Consider the following 18,341-nt stretch of genomic DNA (forward strand, 5'->3'; position numbering starts at 1 on the left):
CTTGGATCTTTTGGCGCTTTCCTCGGTTTAGGCTTGCAGGATATGAGACGTTGAGCTGGTCGTTGGCCTCGAGGTACTATACTAGGCATTCTCTATTTCAATTTGACATACATAACTGCGTATTCATTAATATTGTATTGCATAATCTGAACACATATTTCAGTAGATGTAACACATGTGTATGGTGCAGATGGTCAGGTTACAACCCTTCCGGGAGCGAGAAGGGTCCTAGAGTGCAGATGTGGAGGCTCAGGATAGACCGGTTACAGGACAGGGAGGTGAGTATGCTAGTTAACAAGTGTCCTTTTATAATCAAACTTTTCTAGTTGTGTCCTACAGTTGCCCTGACAAGGGTGAGTTCCTTTTGCAGTTTATATGGATGCCGTACAGTAGCCCCGACGTACTTCAGGTTGTGCATCCAGAGGTTTTGGAGCCTCGGCATATGGCGTTGTGGCACTCTGTGACCGCGCTGATCTACTTTGCTGTCATAGAGTGGCATCAGATAGATCGTGTTCTTCCGCAGTTTGGAGGGGTGCAGCCCCCTCCGCATCCCGCCCTGAACATCGACTTTCTGATGTCGAAGGACGGGAGAGGCGGCGATTGATGGTTCCCGTCTACTTTGCAGAAGTGGCATCTCCACTGGGACTCTCGTCAGGAGTGTGTGCTGAGGTTCGACGTTGTTGCCGACCCCGGACCGTCCCATGCGTTCCTTGATTGGTGGAGTCAGCATGGGAAGAGGTTCTTGTCTCCGGAGACGCAGTTGGGGGATTCGAGAGCAGCTCCGATTCCAGTTGAGGCCTCACAGCGGGGTCCGGGGCGAGTTCCTGACATGGATCGTCCTGAGGACGTGCCGGACAGGCGTAGGGTTGAGAGGAGGATGGGTGTGAGGACACGGCGGAGCCAGCGTGAGTGGAGGTGGCCTGATCATGCTGTGCACGATGATTACGACGCCGGTCCCGCTAGAGGCGGACGACGAGTCCAGGGAGGTAGGGCGAGGGGGCGTGCTGACCATGGGGACGACGGCGACGATCAGCATGGGCACGTTGGCGGGGGTGGTTCAGGGGCTGCTGCAGCTGCTGGTACTAGCACACACGATGGCGGTCATGCAGGTGAGTGGTATGGTACAGGGATGGGTGACGGGGCTGACACAGGTGACGCTGGACTTGGATCTGGCCCTCTTGGACATTACTTCGTTGGTGTGCCAGCCGATGACCAGCCTGAGCAGGGGGGTACACCTTGGCGCATCTCGGGATCACAGTGGTCAGACTTTATTGGGTCAGACACGCTTGTTGGGGACTTCGGGAGTCCACGCTTCCTAGAGGAGATCACCGCCATCATGCAGGGGGACGTGACTCCCCGCAGTGGTGGTCAGACCTCAGGCATACAGGCCCCGTTAGATGTTGATCTGAATGAGCCTCCATCCTCATCCGCTGGTCACCAGTTCTGTCTCGGAGGTACCCCTACATCCGCCTTCACTGCTGCATCAGAGTCTGTCGCAGGGCCGTCGGCGGCACCCCTGCATGTTGCGCCACCTGCACAGCCTGCCCCACAGGAGGATGGGGATGACATCGAGGATGAGGAGCCGTTTATCCGCCGAGGTCAGAGGGCACGGGTAGCCCGTCGCTGTGGTACTGGCTCGCATCTGTTTAGATGATTCACGTTTCATGTATTATGTTCCCTAACGTTCAATCATGTATGATAGTGATATGTACTTTTCTTGTTATGTTATAGTCTGTTTACCTATGTTATTTGTTATTTGTGTTGTGGGACATTGACTATTTAGAATCATTCAATCATGAAACAGTTTAGTGTTTATTTTTACTTATTAAATTTTGCATCTACAGAACGTGTAGTAGTACTCATTATGAAAGAAAACATATTCATTACTACTCGCAACAATCAAAGTACAATGTATAAAGATCAACTAGTTAAGTACGTGCTCAAACATTGCATCTAACAGGAAAACTTAAATGTAAATAATACTAACACTAACAACATGCGCACTAATGGCGCCTTGTCTGAGACGATCCTCCAACCTGTGGGCAACTACGTCGTGTGTGTCCGGGTTGGCGACATAGGCCGCACCTCTTTGGCCGATTGGGATCTGCCTCGTCCATATTCGTCCGTATCCTAGTGGATCTAGGACGACCCTCTCTCGCACGCCTCTTGTCAGGGTCCGGAATCACCGTGGGCCCATCGTAAGGTGGCCAGAAGCCCTCCGGGATCGGAGGTGTGAATCCCATCCGATACACACTGAACACCGAGCTAATCTGATAGACACTGTGAACGTAAGAGGTCCAGGTGACCCGTGAGTAGGCACAGCATGCAAGTGCGTGCTGACACGGGAAATGAAAAGCCTGGAAGTACCCGCAGTCACATGTCCGAGAGGCAAGTGATACTCTGTAAGTACCCAAGGAGAAAGAACCAGTCGGAGTGGTCTCTGCTACGGTGAACTCGGAGTTATCCCGGTCATACAGCGTCACTGTGAAGCACCTGGCCGTCTTCAAGTTGGCCTCAATACACTTCACCAAATGCTGACTGAATTGTTGTCCGGTTCCCATCTTGGCCTCAGCCTCTCTCCCCTTGTGAACAAAGAGTTCCGCAAGCCTACCATATGTTGCCTTCACCAGGGATGCTACAGGGAGATTTCTGACCCCCTTGAGGATTGAGTTCACACACTCGGAGATGTTCGTCGTCATGTGACCGAATCTCCGCCCCTCATCACGATGCTGAGTCCACAAGGAGTAACCAATCCGGTTCGCCCACTCACACATCGCCGAATCTTCAGATCGCAGAATATCAAACTAGTAATCAAATTCAACCTCGGTCTTCGCATACGCCACATTCACTAGAAGCCTCCTAGCGTCTTTGCCCTTGAAGGTAAGGGCAAAATTAGCCGTTACGTGTCGTATACAGAATGCACGGTACGCAGATGGCGGTAACCAACCGCCGTCAGTGGCCTTAAGCGCAGCCTTGATGCCGTTGTGCCTGTCCGATATAACCAGCAGACCGGGCTGCGGGGTCACGTGCTGTCGAAGGTGCGAAAGAAAGAATGTCCAGGACTCCGCATTCTCACCCTCTACTAGTGCGAATGCGACAGGTAGAATATTGGAGTTCCCGTCCTGTGCAATCGCGATAAGCAACGTTCCCCCATACTTCCCATACAGATGTGTGCCGTCAATGCTGACTAGCGGCTTGCAATGACGGAATACCTCGATGCACGGCGGGAAAGTCCAGAAAAGTCTGTGGAAGTACGCTTGAGACTCGTCCACCTGTCCTCCAACTAGAACCGGGCTCGTCTTAAGGACCGCAACACTACCAGACATCGTCAGATGGACACTCAACACCCACCTAGGTATGTCGTTGTATGACTCATCCCAGTCACCGTAGATGAGGGCAATAGCCTTCTGCTTTGCCATCCAAACCCTCCGGTAAGTCGGCCTAAAACCAAAGTGCGCTGCCGTGGCGTTCAGGAGCACCTTTATGCTCACGGATGCGTCAGCCCTAACCATTGGCATAATGAACGCCGAAATCACATGATAATCCAAACTCCTGTGGTCACTCGAGATGGATATGGCCAGGCAAGTGTGAGGTCCATTGTACCGTTTGACCTCCCGAATGCCCTTGCGCTTCCGGAGACTCAGTCGAATCAACCATGTGCACCCATTTCCAAACTCGGAACACTTGCCCACATACCGGCGGTGATCGGACTCCACCACCTTGTACTGTACCCCTCGCCGGATGCTGTAAGTCTTCACGCTTAACAGGCCCTCATCTTTATCCTGGAATTGCTGACCAACCTGGAACTCTGTCAGACCAGCAGTCCCTTCCGCATCTCTAGCTCCGAATCCAACAGCGTGCCCTAAAACCCCCTCATGTCTCATGGCGTCCAGGTCCAACGAGGAAAAATGTGGTGGATACTGCTGTGTGCCAGAGCTAGAACCACTGCCCGCCAATGCAGGCCCATTCGCTCCAACCTCGTCGCCGCTGTCATCCTCAATCGTATCCGGCTCGACGTCGTCCTCCTCTGCATCACCCAAGACTCCGTCTCCAACGCCAACCGGTGGAACGCCCTGTAAGGCATTCGGGAGAATATCAAAGGATCCTACCTCGTCGCCTAGGCCGTCATTCAGATCAACAGCAAAAGACGGGGAGGCGACAAGTTGGACCGCTGGCTCGTATACTGGGACGGAGGAAGAAGCCACGGCAGCCCTGGAACTGGAACCAGCTGCCGTGGTTACATCGGTGGTATTCCGGTTCGAACCCCCTGAGCTGGATACCACATCAACCAGCTTTGCCAGCAATTCTGGTGTCTTCACCTCCGGAAACTGCCTCCGACAAAGAAACATGACTTGCAGGTCCTCATCACTACCAATCGTGAGACAATCATACTTAACCGTATCGTGCAGGATCGTGACTGGAATGCGATAGAAAAATTTCTTAACCCGCTTCACACCTTCCAGGCCAAGTTTCATCAGCACTGATCTAACAAGGTCATCATACCTTGTCGTTGGATTCACGACAACACAGAGAGGATCCTTATCTGTGAACTTCACTCCGGAACGAGTTTTCCTCTTAATGGATCCTCTGTGGTGAACCAGAACAACAAAACTCTCCTCACTAGCCATTATACTCCATCTAATGAGACCAACTCACGTTTAGAACGGTTATATAAAGGTCTCTCTCCCACTAATTTGAACCGACCCGGTTCGAACTAGCTCGGTTCGAATTACTAAGGCCACACTCTCTCTATAATTCGAACCTCCCTGGTTCGAATTATGTGCACTCAAGGTTCGAACCGACTTGGTTCGATTTATGAAGAAAATTCAGGTTGTAATTCGAACTGCCCCGGTTCGAATTACTCTCATTTGCAGTTCGAACCATATCGGTTCGAATTATATATATACAAGATCCTGCGCATTATTGAAACGATTTTCAGTTTGGCTTATATACGTCAATTTGAGATGGCATTGGCTTATACTGGTTTTTTGCCCAATAATATAACTATGGGTAATATTGTAAATATACAAAAAATAATCTTTCTCTCTTTGTTTTCTTGCTTGTTGTGAATGGAAAGTTTTTTTGGTGAGACCTACAAAAAAATTTTCTTTCTTCCCATATTTTTTGGAATCCAAACAAAGGAAAATAACATTTTCCATTCATTTTTCTTCTATCTTTTTTCTTTCCTCTTATTTTTCTTTAAACCAAACATAGTATTAAACTTATTTTAAGCATAAGCATATTAACAAAGAATAAAGTTAGACACGTTTATACTTAATTTAATTATATTTAAATGTATCTAAAGAATTTTTTTTTTATTAAAACATGATTAAAAATGTCTTACAAATATGGTATTTGAAATATATTTAATATGTAAGGCGACAACTCAACAATGTGCCTGTTAACAAATTAAAATTATGTTCCTGTTTTTGTGGCATAATGAATAAATTAAAAAAACGAAAAAAAAAATGAAAAGGAGAGAGAAGGGGAACCGTATTCGATTCTCTAGTGAGAATTTCATGTCACAGCTCAACCACAAGGAAACTAAGATGATAGAGATAAGGAGCGTTTGGAGGAAGTGCCCACGAACTCCATTCTTGAAGCTCAAAACGCAATAGCACCAAACAGGTGTTAGCTCGGGGGTTCTAGTGATGCCGCAATCAGAAAAGTCGTTCAGTAACAAACTTCCAATAATCTGTATGTCGTGCCTTTTTTAATTTTTAGTGCTATATATTATGTTTTTACTTTTATATGCTTGAGTAACTTTTGAGTTTACAAGACATAACTAGTTTTCTTGTAAAACCATCGCTTGTTTAACATGGGTCTTTGGAACGCCTTGCTTGTACTTGAATTCGTTCAACGAATTCAATTCAATTCTCTGGCTTGAAATTATATTATGAGAATTCAGTTGTAAATTGGTCAAGAAGTCAGTTCATTTCATGGCTATTGCAAATCATGTAATTTAATTCAATTTTATAATTTAGTTTTTTGAGTTCTATCTCCTTTTCTTTTCTTTTTATTTTCCTTTTTTTTTTCATTTTAAACACCCTAGTGATGTTTTGGCATGCTAACTCTTGATGGCAAGGTGGGCAAAAGAAAAGTTATATCACAAAGTACAAATAGTTGATGTGTTATTATTTGATTGAGTTTATTTATATGGTTGGCTTGGATGTGGGGTATATGTGTTTGGGATAAGGTTATTGGTAAAATACATAGGAAGTTGGACCCTTGGAGCCTAGGCTAAGTAGTATATTTCTGCTTCTGTTTTATTTTTCCAAATAGTATTGTTCGGACTTTGTTTTCCCATAAATAATGCTCTGTTTTATTTTGGTTATTCATGTTACTAATATAATATAGGAAGAATTTTAAGTGTAATAAGTACCCCGTCGATAATTTTAATTATAAAAAATATTATAATTAAAATCAATGATTAAAATTATTAGAATACCAAAGTTTTATGTACATTTAAATTTTTTTTTATAATATATATTTTGTTCTTAAAATTTTGGATCAAAATCGTTTTGATCTTTTTACTTTTTTTATTCTCAATATTATAAAATCATCTTTTTCAATGTCATTTTTTAGACCAAATTATCCTAATAATAACGAGGAGTTTCTCGATCAACTCGAAAGAGATGTTCTATAGATTTTTTCAATCATCAATATACAGTCCATTCATTCATTTTTACAAATTATTTCTCGTACTCATTTGAATCCTCACACAAATTATTATACAATTATTCTTCTTCTTGGTTACGTAATCGGAACCATCAGACATTCTTCAAGAAAGAGAAGAAGCTCTTCGACGTCGTTCTGCACACTTATGGTCCCAGGGTTGGCGTTCTAGTTTATCACTTTGTTCCAAAGGTTTGGTTGTTCCTTCAGAAGTGAAGTGACATCCATAATTCCATGTTTGATTTTCTTGGAAAGATTTAACATCATCGCCATACTAGTGGAGGTTTAGAGGAGGTTGACCAAGGTCAAGTATAGGATGAAACTGACAATGAAATTAGGGATAGAAAAAAGGGTAGTTTGAGAATTTTAAAAGTGTTTCAGTATTTAAGTAGTTTTGTCCATAGAATTCTATCTTCTATGCGTACAAAGTCAATTTTATTTTTTCATACTTAAATTTGTTAGTGTTTAAAACATTGTTGGGTAAAATAGTAGTTTAATATATGTGTGCGCACGTGTGTTACTATGATGATTGCAAAATTAAGGTGGTTACAATAGTACCTTAGAAAATGGTATTATCATTTCTGTTTTTATGTCATTCCATATATAATTTTTTTTTGCATTGTATATTTAGATGAATTTGTAAAATAACTTTTGCTTATTATAGGTTAATTATTTTGATTTAACATAATTTTTGGACAATATATTTGCCTATATTTACAGGGATTCCAGGGGATGGCAGATGTTTGTTTAGGTCTGTAGTGTATGGTGCATGCCTTAGAAGAAGGGAGCCATCTCCAAGTCTCAATAGGCAAAAAGAACTTGCAGATGACCTTAGAGCCAAAGTAATCTTTCACCTTAATTAATTTATTAAGTAACTTATGAATATTGTTAAAGTAATTATATTCTATTCTATGCAATCTAAGAGCATCTCTAATGGAGTATTTTTAGAATATTACTTTTGATACTTTCAAGAAGTGAATTGATTTAGAGTTGAAATATGAATTGGAGTTAATTTATGAAATGAAATCTATATCACTTTAGAGAAACAGTATCATCTTAATAAAAAATCAATAAAATTTTGCCACTTGTATAATTATATTTTTAAAATAATAAAATTCTTATTCAAATAATACTATGCATTGGAGAAGCAAATTTCACCTTTAATTTTAAATTACTATTTATAAGAGACTAAACTTTCTGCCTTGGGACTAGCCTCTCTCACTCACCCTTTCTGTCTCCTTCTCAGTTAGATCCAATAAATCCCTTCCCTTTCTCCGATCAATAAGTCTCCCCATCCCTTTCTTTCATCCACATATGATCCCACAAATATTATTGTAGAATCCAAAATAAAATGAAATTAGAACTAACATGAAATGCTCTAAAAATTAATCAAAATTTAATAGGATGGTTGGTGCATGGATGAAATAAACATTAATCACTCAATGACCAAGAGTTAATAATTATGGTAAATTAAATTAATATTTTATCATAATTAAATTATGTCACGCATAACACTCTTTTATATTTATAAAATTATTTCATCGAATTTCTCTAAAAATAAATTATTCTAATAGTAAAATTATGTCCATGTAATTTAACTTAATAATAATTATGTCACATATGAGAAAACAATTATCAATATTAAAATTATGGCACTAGCTAGTACTTTTTATACTTTAGTTATCCTTGCATGTCTGAATTCAAAATATGTAGTGTAGTTGTTTCAGTGATGAATCTTCAATTTATTTATTTGTAGGTCGTAGATGAATTCATCAAGAGGAGGGCAGATACTGAATGGTAAGTTCTCTACGTTCTTTATAATGAGACAAAGAATGTTTTTGATTCACTTTTACTTCAAACCTTCACTTATATATATAATTATCTCATTTTCATTATAGAATAAAAATAAAGTGTAGCTGAAAAATAATATCAAAGATAGGATGTTAGATTGACACATGAAAAATTCCTAAGCTAAAATTAAAGGTCTTTTTTTCTTTGTTAGGGTGTTAGATTGACACATGAATTCCAGGTATGATGATTCATTTGGGCTTTTGGCCCATTCTAATAAAACAAAAATGGTATAATGATTCATAGAAGAGCAATGCTAGGGAACCAAAAGGATATTAGCCAAAAACCAGCCAAATATTTTTGCATGAATTCAAAATTTTTACGAGTTAATATATATGGATGTTTTTTTTGCTAAGTATTAGAATGTTTCTTTTCATACTAAATGGATGTTCTTTTATATATTTTTCGAATTTTTTTGTATTACAAATGTGAATATCTCTATTTTTTTAAGAATTTCATAATTTTTTTAAATTTTATAGATATTTAATTATTTTTGCTAAAATATAACAGAATGTTTCTTTTATTAAGTATTAGGATGTTTTTTTTCATATTAAATGAATGTTTTTTTTATATTTCTGTAATTGTTCAATATAAAAGTCCCCCTTCATCTCCAAGAAGAATAGGAACGACGATTCGGCTTCAATGATGACTGAATTGGAGATTCTTCATATTCAAGAATCTCCACCTCCAAACTTCGAAGGTGATGGCAATGCCTTCATGCATCATCATCAACATCAACATTAACATCATAACAAATGACGGAACATGGCCATGCGGAAGAGTACAACCATAACCATAGGAATGAAAACAATGCTAACAACCACTACCCTAACAATAATGAAGCTATGTATGCTAATAACCATGATGATGATGATGTTGCTTCCTCTGTTAATACCATTCATGATGATGATGACATCAGACATGATGGATATGTCATCTCCAACAATACTCATCACCATGGAGCACCCCCTGCCGCTTCACGAAAGCCGGAGTATATGCCGCCACCACCGCCACAGTTCCACAACTCGCCAGCGGCTCAATTTCACGCTTCACCGGCGCCTCAATAACAGAGTTTTGGCGGATTAGGGACAACGAGAGGAGGTTTAAAACAGACGATGCAGGGTCATCATAGTTGACGGCAAAGAGGTTTTGATCGTCAATGATGTTTAGAGTGTTGATTGGACTAGCCGACGTAGAAGAAAACACCGCAATTGCATTGAGAGAGAGGAATTTGTGTGTGATTGTTGGAGGTTGGTAGGTTAATGTGAGAGAGAAGAGGAAGGTTTTTTATAGGTTTTAATTAGGTTTACTTATTTTAAATTTTTTAAAATTTGAATTTAAAAAATTTAAAATTAATTAATTATTAATATGATTTTGTTTAGTTTTTGGCTGATAACCTTTTGGTTCCAAATACTTTTCCTTCATAGAAATGATTAGAAATTTAGGATTATCTCATGTCTCTCATCATGAGAAGCCATGTTACAACTTACAACACACAAAATATGACAATGTATGCATATATTTGGCAAAAGTATAAGGTGTGATTATTGTTGGGAGATAAAATAATGAAATATAGTAGCAATTTTCAATCATTTATTCCATGTAATAAGCAAGGTTAACTCTAATCTTCGAAATTTAAAATATAATTTATTTGGTTATTAAATTACATTTAGTAGATTATTTTATTTTCTGATGAGTTAGTTTTTATTCAATTATATATTACTTTCACAAGACATACTACAAAATGTGGCTTAATGACATAACTTATATAAAAAACCTCAAATATTATAGAGTTCGTCTATCCTTCGACAAACTCTATAATTTATATAGAGTTTAATGAAAAATCATTCAAAAGAAAAAATTGTTTAATCTACATTTAAAAAAATAATGAGAAAGACTAATTTTGCTAGATCTCCTAAGATTAGTGAACGTGAAGAGTTAAAAAGAATAATATCATGGAATTATAATTTCGTGGAATTATGAAATAAGGGATAGTAATAAGATTCAATTAGACACAACAGGATCCAACAAGGGAAATTTGTGTTGAGGGTCATTCCTAGAGATAGGGAGATAAAAATAGAGAAAGAGAATAGAACTATTGAAGGTTTATTAGCAATAGAATAAATACAACACTACTTCCAATTAATCATTTCTCGTACTCTATATATACTACTAGTACTCTAACTAATAATTTCTAGAACTAGAGACTCAACAATCAATTATGCAGGAAAATAAAAACTTACCTATTCTTGGATTTCTTGCTTTTCTGAATTTTGACCAAGTCTAACTTCACTTGTCACTACACCCTCCCTCAAACTTGAGGTTGATCTAAGAACAATTTGTAGTTTTGCCTTAAGCCTCAAAAAAGGCTGGAGAAGACAATGGCTTAGTCAACACTTCTGCTACTTGATCTATACCAAGTATGTGTATAACATAGAGCTGCTATTTTTGAAACTCTTTTCAAATTAATCGAGCCTCTATCTGAATGTTCTTGGTCCTATCATGCATTACTGGATTTGCTATCAAGAGAACCCCAAATATACACAATAACTAGAAACTGACCTGAGATCTTCAAGATCTGCTGTCCAATCTGAATCCAAGAATCCATACAACCTGTAATCATTACATCTATGCAAAATTAGACCATAATCTCTTGTGCCTTGTATATACTTGAGCACACGTTTGACAACTTTTCAATGTGCTAGTAAAGGATTGTGCATGAGTTGACTTATCTTGCACAAGGCAAAAGATAAATCTGGTCGAGTTATACACAAATATTGGAAAGATCCAACAACAATTCTTAATTAGATCCTGTTGATAAGAGTTGAAGAGAATAATCATGGGAGTTGGCAGTGAACTAGCTTGTGCCATTCCCAATTTTAAAAGAAGATTAGTCACATACTTGGTTTGAGACAAGTGAATACCTCAACACAATCGTGAGAGAATCTTGATAAACTGACAAATAACAACACAATAGTGAGCATGAAATTCAAAATAAATAAAATTATCTTCAGACAACTTTGATACACTAATAAGGTTTTTGGTGATTTGAGGTGAGTGAATTAATTGTTGTAAAGAGAACCATCTTTTGGAGTCTAATGCATAAAAAAAAGAATGACCAACATGATTGATTGGAATACCAAAACCATTACCCAATTGAACCTGATCAAAACGGGCTCTATTCAAATCTTGATTCATAGAGTTTGGTAAAGATGGAAAAGAGGATTGAGTGAGATTGGCTTGCATCATACTATTTTCAGGTTTCCTAAAATTTTCAAGCATGTCATCATTAGAAAGGATCACAGATTCAACTTCATTGAGACCATACATCTCAGGTTTAGCATTAATACTAGTAATCAAACTGTGATAAATCTCGTTTAGTCCCTCCAAGATTACTTCAATATGGTCTTTAATTGATAGAGGATAACTAAGAGTAGGCAAAGAGTGTGTGATATGCTTGATCTTTGAAATATATTATGATGTAGAAGATCCTTGCTTCTTTATTGTCTTTAATTGTTTCTTCAATTGCTTGACTCTCTACTTGGTTGATTTCAAGAAATACTCTTTAATTCTTTTCAAATTTGAAAAGCAAAAGTGCAACCTACCATTTTATTCTCGAATTCAGTATCCAACGAGGACACCATCCATGGGTTGAGATTGTAATCACCTAGAAGCCACTGTTTAAATTGCCGTAATTCAACTCTAGCTTGTTGATTTGAGGTTGAGCTGAATTAAGCAGGTATGCGATCTTTATGTAAATGTTCTTCAAGATCTTGGCCTTTGATCACAAATAAAGCTTGTTGATGACATGTCTTGCGATTAGTTTCACAAAGTTTGTCACTGATGGGAGTAAAAGGTATGTGATTAAAGAAATTGGATCTCCTACAAAATAGTTCGAAATAGAAAAGGGTCTATAACAAAGTGATCTACTATCTTCGTTTTTATTTTTCTTATTGTTGATGCTCTTTATAGGATGGTTACGGAGGTTGTAAGAAATGAATGTATATTTCCACTATAAGTAGGGAAGATAATATAGAGTTATCTCATTTTCAGTTTGCGGATGACATTATCTTATTTTATCCATTAGAGGAAGAGACTATTAGAAACTATAAAAGGCTATTACGGTATTTTGAGTTAATGTTGGAATTAAACATTGATTTTGATAAGTCTAATTTGATACCGATAAATTATCAATAAGAGTGGAGTGAGTACAAAAGACATGTAGGTTGTTGGAATGCAAGGAGGCTATGCTACCAATCAAATACCTTGAAATATACTTGGGTGCGAATCCGAAATTTGTGAAGACATAACAATCGATTATTGACGAAATGGTAGAGAAGCTCAATATGTGAAAAATAAAGATTCTCAATACAGCTGGTAAGCTGGTTCTTATTAATTTGTTATGTATAGTTTGTCAGTTTACTATCTAAATTTATATAAGATGTCCAAGACAGTGGCAGAAAGGTTAATTACACTGCAAAAAAGATTCTTATAGGATAATAAGGAGAATGGGAAAATGGGGTAGCTTTAGTGAAGTGAGAGATAGTGCAAGTAACGAAAAAATTAGGAGGGTCAAGTGTTAATGATGCAGTGATTCAAAATACATTTCTATTGTTTAAATGGTGGTGGGGGGTTTCTAATAAGGATTGTCCGTTTTGGAAGAACATTGTATGATAATGCAATAACTTAAATCTTTCATGAGATGCTTTCAACTGAGACATTACCAACAAGAGGGGTCCATGGAAAAAAATTTGTCATTTTCATATAAAGGAACAATAGATAAAAGACAAGATAATCAATGGTTTGACTTTGGAGTTAGGGGATGTAAGAAGAATTCATTTTTGGGAGGATAGTAGTAAATCGAAAGATAATTTTTTAAAACTGTTTTCGGTTTCAAATAAAAAATAATCTGTCATAGGAAAGTGTATGTAAGTTTTGGGATGGATTAGAATGAATGTAAAATTTTCAATGGAGAAGGAAACTTGAACTATTAAACCAACTTTATGATATTCTACTATCAGTAAAATCAACAACAGAAAAAAACAGAATTGTGTGAAAGTTTAAAAACAATGGTACATTTTTACTAATTCATTTGTGAATTAGTGCAAGTCTTGTAAGCAGAAATTTTTGGAGCCTATATATAATTACATCTTTACTAAAGGTGTATAAAAGGCCTTGATGCTATCACGCGTTGAGCTATTTATTTAATTTATTTTGGTTGGTAAAGTTAACACAGAAGGACAAATTGAGTAGATTATGTGTTATCAATCAGAATAACAATGTTTGTGTATTATGTAAAAAGAATATTAAAAATATCTTGATTATGAGTTTACTTAAAAGGTGTGGAATTGGTTGTTAGATTTTGATAGTCGTTAGACTGTTTCAGCTATAATAAAGTAACATTTTAAAAATTAGATTGTGTAAGGATGAGTAAAACAAATAATTGATTAGATTCTTTTTTGTCATTTAAAATATTTGGTTAGAAGGATGAAATAAATTTCTAAAATAAAATATTAAAAATAACAAAAATTATTGACAAATTATTTATGTGCTACAAAGAATAAAGTGGTGTAGATCTTTTGAATGGTTGATGACAATATCAAAAATAATAAAATTTATATTTTTTTATTTTGTTTAGTTTTTTAGTCCATTTTATTATGTTAAATTCTTTTTGTTCAAAAATAAAATAAATAGAATAAAAATATTAAAAATTTATATAAATAAAATTAAAAATAAAATAATAATATTTTTATATCTAACGATGAAACAATTCTAATGCACAAAATAATATTTTTATTTAAATAATATTATTTTTTTACAGAATATTTTATAATTAGAAATGATAATATTATTCAAATTTACAAAGCTCTAACTTGTCTTACCCAATCAGAACGGATAATTATCTAATCTATATAAAATTATTAATATTATTGTTTGATATTGTATCATTCTTAAATTTGCGATTTAATTTATATTATGTATATAATTATGGTTATGGTTATATAAATTTTAAAATTTAATTTTATTTATTAAATTTTAATAATTAATAAAAACAGGTAGAGACGCGACTGGTACTTACAAAGATATATTAGGATATAGATTTTACTAATAGTGGGAGAGGCAAAACAGGTTTTATACAGACTGTTATAGAACAAAACAGAATTTGATAAGACAAAAATTTGCCTCCACCCATCCGATTGCCACCCTATATATTTATAGTTGATCTTGAGTTGGAATTAAGTATACAGTGTTTAATGTAATTTATAATAATGCATATACATAGGTTTCTTGAGGATGACTTTGACACCTACACAGGACAAATGCGAAAGCCTCACGTTTGGGGAGGAGAACCTGAACTTCTTATGTCCTCGCATGTTTTACAGTTAAGTAGACAATTTTATTGTTAGCAAAATAATTTATAATTTATGTGTCTGTTTATTGCCATGAATTTGTTATTGATATTTTATTTTTATTTATATTTTTAAAATTAACTTTCATACTTATTATTATTATTATTATTATTATTATTATTATTATTATTATTATTATTATGGTAATGGAAAAGATCTATAAAAATTAGGAGTAATTTGAGAATAACATATAATAGGATAGTGACAATATTCACTTTCTAATTTATAATGACTCTAATATTAATATTTCATTTTCTTTTCTAGTTAAATATTTATCTTTTAACATACTTATTTTTTCCTATTTTATGCTAAAATTATATGAGGATAAAATATGCTTTTATTTCTAATATATGTATAAGCAAACTACAAGTGATGGTAATTGGTAAGGTAGAATTATATGTTGATGTAATTGATATATGTGTTGTGGTTATAGGATGCCTATAACAGTGGTGATGGAGGATAAGAAATCCAAGAATCTTAAAGTAATAGCTGAATATGGTCAAGAGTATGGTAAGGATAACCCAATTCGTGTTATCTATCACGGTTATGGCCATTATGATGCCTTCAACAATTCCAATAACACTACATATTCGCAGAAATGATTACAACTTTGATAAGCTGCATATATCATATAAATGTGATTAGTGAATTATTAAGATCCCTGTTATATATCTATCCCATCACTAGTGCCATTATATATATATATTTTATAAAACTTAATTTTACCGATTAATAGTTAAATTCCAATAACTTATTTTGCTGTAAAAATAAAAATCAATAAGATTATATTTCAGTAACTCATATTTATATACATTTTAAATTTTTATATTACCGTTAATTTTGTTACGTGCAGTGATACGAGGAGAGAAATGACGGTTCGAAAATTTAACAAAACATTCTCTTCGTCGGTAGCATAGTCCGAACCGACAAGTAACCCTCCTAATCAAAGTTTAAATTCAAATAATAAAAATAACCGAGAGTTTTTTAACATTGTGTCGTTCTCCTTAGGACGATGCAATTAAGGTGTCAACATTTTCGGTTGTGAGAAAAATTGGGGGTTTTGAAATCAAAGAACGAAAGATTAAAAGAACTAAGTAATAAAAGAACTAAAGAACATGATCAAAAAGGTATTTAATGCAATTAAAAGAAAGCAAGATCAAAACTAATGAAAATGCTATAAATGTGTAAAAGAGCCTTGACTTGGGAATGAGAGTTAAGGAATCCTATTATCGTCATAACCACAACTATGGCAACTATGATGAGTCAATCTCGCTTCGTCTACCCCTAACATCGAGGAGTAAGTCAAGCAAGCATAATTGACCTTAATCTATAAATCTTAGCTAACTCACCAATCACTTGGTGAAAAGCTAGTCTCAATAGAAATAAGAGTCAACTAACTACTCAAGAAACATTCAACCAAACAAATATAAAGCATGGAACATTAAATTCATCAATCAAAACTTCAAGAAACTAAAATTGCAATTATAAACAAAGTAACTTGAACCAAAAGAGAAAATATCAAAAGTAATGTAATTGAAGAGAAATTAAAGAGTGCTTACAAGAGAGATGAGCAAAATCCAAAATCAACTTGAACTATAAAATGCTACAATAGAAATGAAAAATGAAATAAAATCCTAAGAGAGTATTCTATCTACACTACTCCTACTTCTACTATGAAAAATGTAAAAATGAGCTCTAAGTCCTAATCTAAAACCCCATGCTTTGATATGGCTTCATTTCCCTTTGATATAGTATCTCCATTCAACTTCTATCCTTCCAAAATTGGGCCAAAAGGACCCCAAAATCGAAAATCACGTGTTTCATTAATGAATCTACGTGCAGGGACCTGTGCGTATGCACAGAGGGTTGTGCGCACGCACACAAGTTGATTTCCATCTTGTGCGCACGCACACATGCTTGTTCGTACGCACACTTGACTGTGTGTGCTTCTCCTTATTTTCTTCATGTGTTCTTCCTTGTTAATGCTTTCTTCCACTTTTTCTAGCCAATCTTGCCTATAGGACCTGAAATCACTCAACAAACATGTCACGGCATCGAATGGCATAAAAGTAGAATTAAAATGGTCAGTTTAAGCACAAAAATGCATGTTTTCACATTGAGGTATAATTTAGGGACAAAACACAAAAGTATGCTATTTAAATGGATAAGTGTGAGTTTATGTGATACAATCCACTCAAATCAAGTCAAAATATCTCATCAAATAGGGACTCATCAATTTCCACTCACTTAAACAATAGTATGTCCTCATGCTAACTCAAACAAGGAGAAAGATCAAAGGGGTAATGATTTATTAAATGCAAGTATACTATATATACTATAGTTATCCTATGAGTTTGTTGAAAATAAACAAACAAATCTTCAAGCAAGAATATGAACATATAGGGCTAAACAATGAAGTAACTCACAATTCTTGTGAATTGATTTGAATTTCAAAATGAAGCACTTGCAAGAATACATGATAAGAAATGTGAAAACATAGAATTGAGTGATCGAACCTCCCGAATGTGTATGCACTCTATCGCTCGGTGTTTAAGGTTTTAATCACTCAAGTCTCTTCTAATCATGCTTTCAAGGATTTGCTTTTCATCTAACCATCAACAATGTATGATGTATGAATGCAAGTATCATGAGGACTTCATAGGGTTGTAATAGGGTTAGGGTTAAAGTGGGATAAATATGGCTAAGTGGACTAGGAAGATTGAATCCTTGATCAATTTAAGTACCCACTCAACCTATATCAATCCAATAAAAAAAGATGCAACCTAACCTTCCATCATTTTCTTTCTCACACATTCATGTATATGCTTTCCATTCATAACACATATGTATTATTTATTTACTCCCTTTTCCCTTTAGGGTGACTTCTGTCCCACTTTTTCTCCCCCCCCCCTCTCTCTCTCTCTCTCTCTCTCTCTCTCTCTCTCTCTCTCTAAAGCAAGAAACTAAAATGCATATGGTTTAAAAATTCTATACATGAATGCAACCACTTTAAAATTTTCAAAGCATACCCGAAATACTTTCAATCTTTTCTACCAAAGTTCATCCAAAATTCCCCTACACTTAAATAAAATACACTTCTCAACCTAAGCTAATCAAGGATACAATCAAGATAAATCATGGTTTTTCACTTAAGGTTGTAATGTACTAAAATCAAACAATGGGGTAAATAAGCCTCAAAGGAGGTTAACAATGATAGTTACAAGGGTATGTCCATGCGGTAAGTGAGTTCAAAACAAAGATTGCCTCAATCATGCTCAATGCATTCAAATAGCAACTATTGGAAATAAAGAATCAAGCACAATCAAGATTACAATCATAGAAGAGATATAGCACACAATGAACAAAATTTGCGGTTATAAGGTATAACTACTCATTATAGGCTCAAAT

General features: G+C 35.9%; 2 protein-coding genes across 2 annotated transcripts; one reads left to right on the top strand and one right to left on the bottom strand.

Moving 5' to 3' along the window:
- Nucleotides 1–2,804: 2,804 nt before the first annotated feature.
- Nucleotides 2,805–4,628, bottom strand: LOC130965938 (uncharacterized). The gene has a single exon (XM_057890694.1). It carries the CDS (start codon nucleotides 4,626–4,628, stop codon nucleotides 2,805–2,807), a length of 1,824 nt encoding a protein of 607 aa, XP_057746677.1.
- Nucleotides 4,629–5,413: 785 nt separating this feature from the next.
- Nucleotides 5,414–15,608, top strand: LOC130970138 (OVARIAN TUMOR DOMAIN-containing deubiquitinating enzyme 4-like). Its single transcript, XM_057896133.1, has 5 exons — nucleotides 5,414–5,697; nucleotides 7,396–7,517; nucleotides 8,432–8,472; nucleotides 14,807–14,905; nucleotides 15,367–15,608. The coding sequence occupies exons 1-5, from the start codon at nucleotides 5,652–5,654 to the stop codon at nucleotides 15,533–15,535; spliced, it is 477 nt and encodes a 158-aa protein (XP_057752116.1). The 5' UTR covers nucleotides 5,414–5,651; the 3' UTR covers nucleotides 15,536–15,608.
- Nucleotides 15,609–18,341: the final 2,733 nt, after the last annotated feature.

This window comes from Arachis stenosperma, chromosome 3 (assembly GCF_014773155.1).
Source record: "Arachis stenosperma cultivar V10309 chromosome 3, arast.V10309.gnm1.PFL2, whole genome shotgun sequence".
NCBI lineage: Eukaryota > Viridiplantae > Streptophyta > Magnoliopsida > Fabales > Fabaceae > Arachis > Arachis stenosperma.